The sequence below is a fragment of the Haematobia irritans genome, chromosome 4 (assembly GCF_050003625.1).
Source record: "Haematobia irritans isolate KBUSLIRL chromosome 4, ASM5000362v1, whole genome shotgun sequence".
Taxonomy (NCBI): Eukaryota; Metazoa; Arthropoda; class Insecta; order Diptera; family Muscidae; genus Haematobia; species Haematobia irritans.
Genome location: NC_134400.1, coordinates 109,495,919 through 109,508,147, shown reverse-complemented (window position 1 = coordinate 109,508,147; position 12,229 = coordinate 109,495,919). Strand labels below are relative to the sequence as shown.

General features: G+C 32.5%; 2 protein-coding genes across 2 annotated transcripts; both read left to right on the top strand.

Moving 5' to 3' along the window:
• The first annotated feature begins 1,191 nt into the window (after window positions 1-1,191).
• Window positions 1,192-4,135, top strand: phol (pleiohomeotic like). Its single transcript, XM_075308606.1, has one exon. It carries the CDS (start codon window positions 1,610-1,612, stop codon window positions 3,542-3,544), a length of 1,935 nt encoding a protein of 644 aa, XP_075164721.1. The 5' UTR covers window positions 1,192-1,609; the 3' UTR covers window positions 3,545-4,135.
• Window positions 4,136-6,829: 2,694 nt separating this feature from the next.
• On the top strand, window positions 6,830-10,151 carry Shc (SHC-adaptor protein). The gene is made up of 7 exons (XM_075308607.1): window positions 6,830-6,989; window positions 7,045-7,424; window positions 7,568-7,638; window positions 7,703-7,934; window positions 8,718-8,869; window positions 8,938-9,269; window positions 9,340-10,151. The coding sequence occupies exons 2-7, from the start codon at window positions 7,290-7,292 to the stop codon at window positions 9,789-9,791; spliced, it is 1,374 nt and encodes a 457-aa protein (XP_075164722.1). The 5' UTR covers window positions 6,830-6,989; window positions 7,045-7,289; the 3' UTR covers window positions 9,792-10,151.
• Window positions 10,152-12,229: the final 2,078 nt, after the last annotated feature.

The following is a 12,229-nucleotide window of genomic DNA, read 5'->3' as shown; positions in this document are numbered from 1 at the left end:
CCAAAATATGTAATTGTTCCTAGTCGTGATATACAGTTTAGTGGTAGAGATCTAAGACTACACTCATATTAAATAAATGTTGAACTACTTAGCAATTTTCTTGAGAGATTTCTACATTCCATAGTAAGTTACCGTAAACTTTAGGTTCATTATACCATCAACAGTGATGGGAAAATGTACCAAAAACTGCGAAAATGTTTTACCATCGCTATTGTTAAAAGAACCATTTTGATATTTTGTGAAAAACCAAGAAATTGCAACTAAACGAGCGTACTATTTAGGGTTTTTACCAAAACACTAAATTTAAAGTGCAAATATACAAATGCAGACGATTACATTTTTATGAAGTCTTCTAAATTATGGATGTAAAAGATTCAATATATTAATTGCGAAAGATTTAATTTTTCTAAATTATTTGATTAAACAAAGTAACCGTGAAAATACGATGGTTTTCAACTTGAAAAGTGAACATAGTACTTACCTTAATACATAATACTTACCTTATTACGCTTCGAAGTTTTAATTGTATATTGGTTACAAACGTTTGAAAATCAATGTAGAATAAGGTGGTGTTATTTTCAGACATTTTCCAACGACAATCCCAAAAGCACTAAATTTAGTAAATAAAGGGCCGAAACCGGCACATAGTACCCACCTGTGTCTATATACACAGTACGTCTAGTTCGTGTTGCAAGAATTTTGGCAACCCTATTTGATATTCGAAATTTGTTTTTGGTAAATTACAACCTATTACAAATATTACTTTAAATCATACATATTGCTTTACAAAAATATATTGACTGAACTCTTCTATTTCATTTTAATCATAGATGGTAATCGTAATATTTGCATTCACTATTAAAGGTTATACTATTTTACAGGCAATACAGATTACCATTGATAACCAATAAGATAGCATTGTTAGTAAATAACATACAATAATTCTATAAATATGACAAGCTTCCACATATTTCCACTAAATTAAATGATCTGAAATTTAGTAATTCGACTTTCCAACTTCTTTTCTTCACAACACGACGTTCTTGTTTGCGCCAAATTTACAAATGGGCTTCGATTTCACTTTTTCTTTGTTCATTGCAAGTTACTGTGATTGCACCCTTACAAAAACAGCCAGCTGTTCTCGTGTATCAAAACTCATTCACAATTGTGAATTAACTATTTGGTGTATACGAGTAATTAGCATTTTTGGCATTTCGAGTGTGTGTGAAGATATACAGGAAAAAATAAATATTGAAGAGCCATTTTGGAACAATTCCGATTTTCCGCCATATTATATTTACCGGCTTTTTTCAAAATATTTACATTTTGCAATGTAAACAAACATTAGAGTACGTTAATTTAAATAATTTACCAAATTTATTAAAATAATCCAAGAGAAAGGTTGCGGTGGCAGCAGTGGCAAAGAACAAAAAATGCGTAGACAAACAGAGAAAAGGAAAACCAACAACGCGTCTTATACCAAACAATAAAACGCAGAAATACAAAGTTTTTACAAATTTCATCATAACAAAAGTTTCTTTAAATAAACTATAGTCAAGCAAATAGAGTGAAAATTATATTTCCATAAACATTTTATAGAGTGGTCGTAATGAATATCCACAATTTCGCTTTGGGCTCTGGCAGCTCGGCGCCTATTGTGAATAACCTGTCTTTGGCTTCTGCAGCAGTGCCCGTGACACATAGTGCTACAACATCACCTTTATACTTTACCCACATATTACCTCCATCCACTACCATTATTGAGCAACCGTATACATCTGATCTGGATGAGCAACCTATACCCACCTGTGGTCCTGTGGGCGAAAGTTTTCTTATAGAAGAAATAATCGATGAGCGCGATGAAGAGGGCAATATTGTGGTAGATCCAGGAGAGTTTTTCATCTCAGGTGACAATATACAATACTATGCAGTTCCTGAACCATTGCCGCCTCAAATGATAATGCAACCTTCTCCAGCGGATGCCTTACAGGCATATGCAGAGAGTGTTAATGTCAGTGAAAGTGTTATGCTACCCAATAATTCGCCACAAGTTTTCGACCAATATGTAGCGGCCCAACTGAATTTGGGAGCTAGTCAATTTGGTATGCCAGCTACCATGATACCATCACATATAAAAATGGAACAACCGGACACCAGTGAACTATCGAAGGTGGTCAAACAGGAACTGCCAGAACGCAATCACATGCTGTGCAGTAGAGAGAGGAAGGACAAATTGATGCACAATAACCGTAGCAGAAAACCCCAAGTAGCAAAACGGTGGAAACAAACAAAGGTACCCATTCGCATAACACAGGATGAGTTCAATGTTACATTATGGTCAGCTTTGAACTCGGAAGATGAAGATGATCAAACGATCGACGATGAAGATCAATCAGAGCAGAACGCTGCCAAGCTGCAAGATAACTCTATGGATTCCATGGAGGCAAGATCTAATTCAATAGAAGATACTGAGACAACCACACGGGTAAACCGCATGCTTCTGGACGAGTCCAGTATGATGCATGTTAACGATGGGCTATCGCCAGCGGAATATGTCATTGTTCCAGACCCATTTACCGGGGATATTGTGGAAGAAGAGGTCCAAACGGCTTCCGGCGTAGAGGATATAAAATGCGAAGAAACATCATTGCAAAACTCTGAATATCAACTTTCATTAATACCACCATCACCGCCACGTCCGCAAGATTTATTACAGCCCAAAGAAGAAAAACGTCAAAACTTAGCACCCAGCACCTTCAGAAATACGCAGCAGTTAGATCAATCTCATTTAATTGGAATAAAACAGACAAATAACATGGGTGAACCGACAGTAAAGCTGAAAAATCAAATGAGCACAAACAAACAAAATAAGAAATCCACACCGCTTGCTATGAACCCCGCATCAATTGGAAACAATGCAGTGGGTTCAATAGCAACATCTTCTCCGCCGCCAGAAGCATCAAGCACTTTACAACCGGCCCAACAGTTACCAGTAGCACCTGCTGCAACACAACCATCGAGTATTGTTTCAACAACTACCACAGCCTCAGGAACGGTGACAGTTTTCCGATGCACATATCGCGACTGCAATAAAGAATTCCGAAATCATTCTGCCATGCGTAAGCATTCGGCTACTCACGGCCCACGGGGACACGTCTGCGCTGAATGTGGAAAATCATTTGTAGAGAGTTCAAAACTTAAAAGGCATCAGTTGGTGCATACTGGTGAAAAACCCTTTGAATGCACATTCGAAGGCTGTGGTAAAAGATTTTCACTTGATTTCAATCTTCGTACCCATGTGCGTATACACACTGGCGACCGGCCCTACCACTGCCCCATAGAGGGGTGTCACAAATGCTTTGCTCAATCAACAAATTTAAAGAGTCACATGCTGACTCATTCTAAACCTAAACGTAAATGGCCCCGCCCTGTAAGCAACAAGCCTTTAATAGCGCGTTACGGTCGTTTGGAACTAGGTGAAGACCCAAACTTAGTATATTTGGAAACGAATGAACAATATGGCCCCATTTTAGACAGCTCTTAAATCCTTCAGTTACATTTTCTTTTTGCAACGGTTTTTGTTTTTACTTCATGTAATAGTAATCTACAGTAAATATATTTTAGGACTGTTCTCAACAACTCCTGAAACATAAAAAAATATCCGTTTTCTGAAATGCATAAATTTATCATACTTTCTCTTTAGTAATTTAATGCTATTATTAGCAGTTGAAATTTTCCTTTTTTATTCTTTTTTTTTAAATTTCAAAAATTAAAAAATTTGGTTCAACATATTTAGGTACATAATATATATATACACAACATGTACATTGAGCATGTGAGAAATTAAAAAACAAAATAATAATAATAATAATAAAAATTAATTTTTACAATGTAACACATAGTGTGGTAGCGATTTGTAATGTTTTTAATTTAGAATGTAATACTAAATATAATATGTAACTGTATTTTTATAATGGATCACTGAATTAATAAGAGTAACAATAAAACTATGTATTAATATATAAATGAAATGAATGTAATTTGTAAATAATAAAACATATATAAACACTTCCCGATTTGAATTTATCGACAGGACCGGAAAGTTGCAAAACATCAAACAGGTCTTACAACACAATTGGATGCAAAATATATGTTTTTATAATTGTGAAAAAGTAGTTCAAAGGAATATATCTGCTATGAAATATCGATTATTAGACAATGGACATTTTAAAACAAGTGTGATAAGATTCTTAAAGTTCGAGTAAATCCATATTCACAACACTTATGAATACGATGATAGTGAATACCAACATTTTATCACCTAATTTTCTATAACAAATTTTTCTTTAAATTTAAAGACTTTAATTTTTCAAAATGAAACTCCCATTGACACACACCACTCGTCGGAATTAAAGTATGTATAAGCTAGAAACTCATGATGATCTGAAGAGCTTTATCTTTGCTGAAGATTTGCCACTCCAATATTACATTCATCTTCCAAACCCTATTGCCAGTTTTGTACACAGAACAAACTATTGGACTCTATTATACCAACACTTCCTCGTATATTATGATTCCCATTATCATCGCATCTAATAATGAATTTTGTGTTTGTTTTCAAGGAATCTACAACCCATGACGAATTATACAAGCTTCAATTATTGACCTGTATATTTAAAAAAAAAAAATTAACTCCGAAGTTCCTAATCCATAAATTGTTTTCATATATAAGTGGTTCTTGAATTGGAATATATGCCTTCTCTGGAGAAACAGCAGAGTCGTCAAGAGTCTCAACCATAAATTTATTCAGATTTCCACTGGAAAATCGAACATAGTAATGTCCTACGATTTTGGTCTACATAGAACACATTAATTCATTTCAGGGAAATCATGCATAAAACACTCGTACATCCTTTTATCATAGTTATTAGACGTAGTAAATCAAATTTTATAGCCAAGGGAGAACAATATTTGCCGGCTTTAATTGAAATTACATCTATCAGATATTATAGGACCCAATTAAAAATTTAATTGATTCATTTAATTTATGTGATTCAATTTTGTTTTTTATTTGATTAACAAATTTGAACACAAATCCAATTAAGATTTTAAGTAAGTGTTAAGTTCGAGCTTAAGGTGGGTATTAAGTTCGAGTTTAGCCGCTAAAATACTCATTTTTTCACGATTACTTTTCTTTAGTAATCCATTTTAATGAATATAAACTTTGTGCAAATTTACTTTGGGATATTCCCCATCAAGTTATAATGAAATCTGCAACAAATATGTAATTTTATGACTTTTTTACTGATTTAGTTTTCACTTTAGTGAAAATTAGCGGCTAAACTCGAACTTAATACTCACCTTTAGCCGCTAAAATCGTCATTTTTCACATTTATTTTTCCTTAATAAAGGTGGGTATTAAGTTCGAGTTTTGCGGCTAAACTCGAACTTAATACTCACCTTTAGCTGCTAAAATCGTCATTTTTCACGATTACTTTTCTTTAATAATCCATTTTATGGAATAGAAACTTTGTTAAAATTTGCTTTGGGCTTTTCCCCTTCAAGTTATAATAAAATTTGCAACATATACAGTATGTCAAGAAAGTGTTTTGACAATAGGATAAAACTTATGTTTTGTTCCAAAATTAAATATAATTTAATTTTAAAAAATATTTTATTATGTATTTTGCAAAGTATACATATTTTATTTTTCTCAAAACGAATTAACAACTCGATTTTTACTTCAATTATTTCTGGAATTTGAAATATTTGGCAATGTCAAAAGACTTTCTTGACATACTGTATGTATAATTTCATGCATTTTTCTTACTGATTTAGTTTTCACTTTAGCGATTTTAGTGGTTAAACTCGAATTTAATACCCTCCTTAATAAACAAATTTTAAACAATATGAACTTTATGAAAAGGTGCTTTTGGCTATTCCCCATCAAGTTATAATAGAATTTGCATCTAAGAGGTACAATTTATACATATTTTACTGATTTATTTTTAATTTTAGCGAATGAACTCGAATTTAATACCCACCTTTAATCTTTAAATAGTGTGTATATTGGTAAAAAAAATTTAAAAATTCAAAATAGAATAAAATGATATGTTTTCAGACATTTTTACAAAAAGAAGAACTCTGCCAGAGACCATACTTCATCCTTCCCCCAATAGGACAACGATTTTGTAGCGGTAATTATTTATGGCATTTGTATTTTATTTTAATAAATTGAGAATTAAATGTTCAAATTCTAAATGAAATATATTTATGGAATCATATAATTGGAAATACCATAATAAATATACAAAAAATAGATATCAATTTTATTAGATAAACGAATGAAGCAAATAATTATTGTGACCACTCAAGCATATTGATGAAATGTATAGACGTCTCATGTTAATTCACAATGATTTTACATGTTTGTCGTGCGCGTACATTATATTCAATCGCGCACATCATTCACTCAGTTTCTTTATGGAGAATGTGAATTTCTGTCAATTTGCATTAAAAATGATCGTATATATAGATCATGTATAGAAGGGAAAGAAAACAAAAAATGTTTTAGTAGTTTTTGAAATGTTGTTCTAAGTAACTGTATAAGGCCTTTGTAAGGCTTGGTTGATTAATAAATTAATTTTAAGATAAGTTAACCATCTTTGTTTTGTAGAAGGCAAAGCGCCATCTATATGACGCAAACTAACCACTGAGTTGTGAATTGTCTTCATTTGCTTTTACGTGACATTTGTTGGAGAATATCTTCATACCTTGGAAAGATGTTTGGACGATGGAATGTTGTGAGGGGTTACGATGGAACGCTTTTTAATTTAGATATGTTTTTCGTTGACAGTAGAAGTAAAGTGTACAAGATTTAAGGATATATTTCTACATCAAACATCCTGATCATCCTGAAATAAAGACCAATTCAAGGTCTTTAGTACCTTATGTTAAAGTCGGGATGAGACCCTTGAGTTAATATAAAAGTAAGGCCAAATTGGATTTTTTGGACAACAAATTAATATTAACTAAAATTAATAGGGGATTAGTCAGCGGAAGAGAAATACCATAAAGAAAGAGCAAAACTTAGCGCAATCAGATACCAATAACATCAGCAAAAAATAAGTCGACGAATTTATTAGCATAACATTCACAACATTCCACAGCTCAATCCAACATAAAGTACAACGATACCACATACAGGAAGTAAACAAAAACAATTATTACAAATTGATTGGTGAACAGTTTGGGGGACAAGTCAATAATTGCAATCATTATTACTACACATGATGATACGTTCAAATGGTAATGGTGGCGAAGGTGGTGGCGGTGCATCGATGGGTGGGGCTGCAGGTGGCGATGATGGCTGTATATATCCGGATGAAGTTATCATGGAAAAAGGGGTTGCATTCAATGTGAGGGTAAGTATAAATCTCTTACTACAATCACCTCGTTCATAAACGTCAGGGCAATGTGGTATGCTAAACGAGAAAAAGCACTGATAACATTTGATGAAGTATGGCTTCTTTGTTGTTTATTTTCATGCCTATCCATACTTACGTAGTACACTGGCTGCATTGAAGTGAATACTTCAATGAAATCATTGGATTTTCATACCAGAACACAAGTGGCCAGGTAATTTAAATATCATGTGAACACAACATATTAAATACATTCTTCTCTGATGTCTTTTTCGTAGGGAATGCATCAATCGTGTGTGTGAGGCAGCTGGATTAAAATCCGCAGGAAAACGTCGCATGGATAAGAAAATAGGGCAATATATTGCCGACCGCCCGTGTATGGTCAACGCTGGAACCAACGTAGTCATCAACGTGTCCAGTCGATCTTTGAATTTAATTAATGTAGAAACGGGAGAAATTGTGGCGTCCCATCAAATGCCAAGAATATCATTTGCATCGGGTGGCGATACGGTATGTAATAGCATATATCGTAATTCACATATTACCTGTACATGAATGGATTGCGTATTAAAATGTGGTCGTTGCAAATGTAAGAGATTGCAATTTGAATGCAACTTCTAAGAAAATGAGGTAATTCCGTAATTATGAGTGTATGTCAACAATTAATTGAGTGAAGTAACGAATTCTCCACGGGACTTCTATGGTTGCTATTTCCGGCAATGTATAACATCTGTATTTTACTTCAATTCCAGCGTTTGTCATTAAGATTATCATATTACGTGGATAATCATGAAACATAAATTTGATGACACATGTCATAGATAAATTACTTACATTACAAATATTGGGAGCTATTTTATTGCCTGATATTTTCACTCCCAGAAAAATTTTAGCCCACTCACAGAATTCAGAAACCTATTTAAGATTTTTCGTAATCGTGGACTAAAAAGTCTAAAACTCCGAACGCCGCGAACTATACAGAACGCAGAGGTGTTTTTATATAAGTTAGTTTCTTCCGGTGGAATAACGATTGAATTCGATTTAGGGTTTACAATGCGAATATCTCATTACTGTTTTTTGATATATCTGTCATAGCAAATTAAATTTTTATCGGTGTCGCGTTGAAGAGTTTTATTGAGTTCTTACTGGAAAAGGTCGTCGGAATCGTTTTATAATTGGGGACTTGGTAGCTAAAACAAAGCTTTATTAACACATCAAATAACAAAAAAAATATCTTATATAAATAACTCTGAAAAGTAATCCCTCAAATCTAACGCATTTCCATTTTTATAGGATACATTGGATTTTTTGGCTTACATAGCTAAGAATGAAGACGAATGGCGAGCCTGTTATGTTTTAGAATGTATTGGTGGTCAAAGTGAAGATCTTATTGTAACTATTGGCAAGGCATTCATGTTGCGGTACAATGCGATTAGTCGTAAAGGGTAACAAACAAAAAGCACGGTATTATTTTGGAAATCCAAATCTAGTAAACGATAACTTTATATTACAGACATCACCAACAGTCATCTGATCAAATTTCCACAGCATCACAAATGAAAGGAAACGATAAGGAGTATTACAATGATTTGCCGAACAAATTACCTCCTGATTTAATGAATGAAATGGAGTTAGAAGAGAAAAAACATCAAATGCAAACGACTAACAAAGTAGCCCAGTTGAACTTGAAGAAACCACGGGATCGTCTGAGTAGCAATTTAATCGATTTAAATAGCCCACCACCCGATCAAACGACAAACAAAATGAGTCTTTGCTCATTCGATCCGATGAAAGATCACAGTGGAATACAACAACAGCAGCAACCGCCTGACGTTTTTGATATACGTTAGTTGATTATTATTGAAAATAGCTTTTTATACCCATATATAAAATATATCCTTTTATTTTATTTTAGCCCCTTTGTCCTTGTCCGCCGAAGTCCAACGTTCACAATTAATGACTGAATCTTGGTTCCATGGGTCTATAAGTCGACCAATTGCGGAAGGTATGCTTGAAAATGACGGTGACTTTTTGGTACGGGAATCTCAAGGAAAGCATGACCAGTACGTTTTAACAGGCCTTCAAGGCAAAACTCCTAAACACCTATTGTTGATCGACCCTGAGGGCATTGTTCGTACAAAAGATCGTATATTCGAGAGCATTAGCCATTTGATAAACTACCATTGGACAAATCTGCTACCTATTATCTCGGAAGATTCAGAACTAGTTTTACGAACACCTGTTACTCGATCTATGTCATTATCGATCACCGGTCAACAAATAGTAGCAGCCTCCCACACAATTCCAGCGTCTCATAATCATCATTCCCATTCGCATCACCACCAAGTACAATCGTGTAAGGAATAGACCAAATATCAATGGGAAGTTTTTTTTTTATTGTTTATTATAAATTATACACAAACATATTTTCCAATATATATCATTGTATACATATGTATTTCTGTATTAATATACGAAACAAAAATAACCTAAGTGATTCTAAAAACCAAATTGTAAGATCTTAAAAATATAACATTTCGAAAGAATTTTATATATGTCTGTGTAAAATGTACGTAAATGTGTGTAAATGAGCAAAAATACTTTAATAATATACTTGCACTGATAATTGTCGTAGACGAAAATATTGATGAAGATTTTATTGTATGTATTTACATGTATTTATTAGTAAAAAAATTGAATAAATGTAACAAAAAATTAATTACTTTATGAATGGTCTTTTCTAATTCTTACCCTCCACATATGGATATGTCGATGATGATCTTCCCTAAAATATAATATTGAACTGATATTGACAAGAGCGTAGTGGGAGCAAACCGGAATGGAGCGTTGTTTAACTAAAAACCGGAATATGATTACCCCAAATATTCAAGAGCATAATGTTACTCACGGGCAACATACAAAAGGTTTAAACTTCTTATACGGTTGTTGTTGTAATGGTGTGTTATCAATGATGAGAATTTATCGATCGCGTACTAAAATAGTGCGAACCATTACAGTCACGGTCGAGACAAAGATAATCTACCAACATTTGGAGAAAATCTTACCAAAAACTGCCAACAAATATTATTTTGCAAAAATTGATTTCTTCAGAAAGCTTTGTCAAAATTTTATTTCTATAGAAAACATTGTCAAAATTTTATTTCTATAGAAAACTTTGTCAAAGTTTTATTTTTTATAGAAAATTTTGTCAAAATTTTTTCTTTTGGAAAATTTTGTCAAAATTTTATTTTATTTTTTATTTTATTTTACCAAAATTTTATTTCTGTAGAAAATTTTGTCAGAATATTATTTCTATAGAATATTTTGTCAAACTTTTACTTCTATTGAAAAGTTTGTCAAAATTTTATTTCTATAGAAAATTGTGTCCGAGTTTTATTTTTATAGAAAATTTTGTCAAACTTTATTTCTATTGAAAATTTTGTCAAAATGTTATTTCTATAGAAAATTTGGTCAAATATTATTTCTATAGAAAATTTTGTCAAAATCTTATTTCTATAGACAATTTTGTCAACATTTTATTTCTATAAAAAATTTATGAAGTACCATGAAGTACAACTGTGGCAAGCATGATTACGAGTACAATACTACCGTAGTTTTTGTAAGCGGATATAAAACTAAAAAAATATTTAAAATTGAGGAGTTGACAAACAAAATTTTATTTTCTTTAAAATTCAGTCTAAAGGACCTCTTGACAATAACCTTCCAATTTTTGTTGAAATTTAGAGAAAATATCTTTTTCACTCAAAAAAAATACCTTTTTTGTACTTTCTTAAAAATTGTATTTTCCATCCCTTGTTATTATCCATTTCGTTTTGCACTTGTATCCAGATCAAGGAACTCTTCGACTAAGATGAAGTGCGTCCAGGGTGATCTGGTGGTGAGTAGGATTTTGCTTAGTCTGCCGTGGGTGAGGAGAAATCCAGCACTAAAAAAAAATTTTAGTGGTTGGTCATTCAACCAGAAAGATTGAGATTGAACCCACAACCCCTTGTATGCAAGGCGGGCAGGTCTAGGTGGTATTTGCCTCTCCATTCAGCCATGTTCATGGCTGAAACAATTACTCATACCAATTACACAATACCTTCAGATTTGTAAGGGAAGTGGGCGCGTCCTTCTTCAACGCCGCACATCTTTTCCCAAAACTTTGAGTCTATGTCTGATATTCTTTCATACCAAATGCTCCAGGTTCAATGATTCAAAAGTATTGATTTTTGTCGTCTCAGATTGGTCACTTAGCACACTGTTCAACGACAAATCGGGTCCAGGTATTACCTACAGAGTGTTGAGATAATTCATAACAGGGATGAAAATGATGTTGACGAAAAATTACTAAAAATGTATTAAAAATTTACTTTTCGAAGCCAAAAGGTGTTAAAATTACATAAAGACTATTGTAAAAGTACACGTATATTTAAATCTAGACGGATTTGGACAATTTTTTAGATTTTTAGAAAATCTTATTTTGCAAAATTTTATTTTTATAGAAAATTTTGTCAAAATTGTATTTCTATAGAAAATTTTGTAAAAATTATATTTCTATAGAAAATTTTGTCAAAATTATATTTCTATAGAAAGTTTTGTCAACAATTTATTTCTATATGAACGTTTGTCAAAAATTTATTTCCATAAAAAATGTTGTCCAGTTTTTATACTATAGGAAATTTTGTCAAAAATTTTTTTTTATAAGAAGAAATTATTTTTATAGAAAATTTTGTCAAACTTTTATTTCCATACAAAATTTTGTTAAAATTTTATTTCTATAGGAAATTTTCTCAAAATGTTAT

What these genes read in the sequence shown, in the direction of transcription:
- phol (XM_075308606.1), top strand. Translation starts at nt 1,610, where the DNA reads ATGAATATCCACAATTTCGCTTTGGGCTCTGGCAGCTCGGCGCCTATT.
- Shc (XM_075308607.1), top strand. Translation starts at nt 7,290, where the DNA reads ATGATGATACGTTCAAATGGTAATGGTGGCGAAGGTGGTGGCGGTGCA. An exon ending in TTGCATCGGGTGGCGATACG is followed by an intron (nt 7,935 to 8,717) that starts GTATGTAATAGC and finishes CCATTTTTATAG; the next exon opens with GATACATTGGATTTTTTGGC. An exon ending in AATGCGATTAGTCGTAAAGG is followed by an intron (nt 8,870 to 8,937) that starts GTAACAAACAAA and finishes TTTATATTACAG; the next exon opens with ACATCACCAACAGTCATCTG.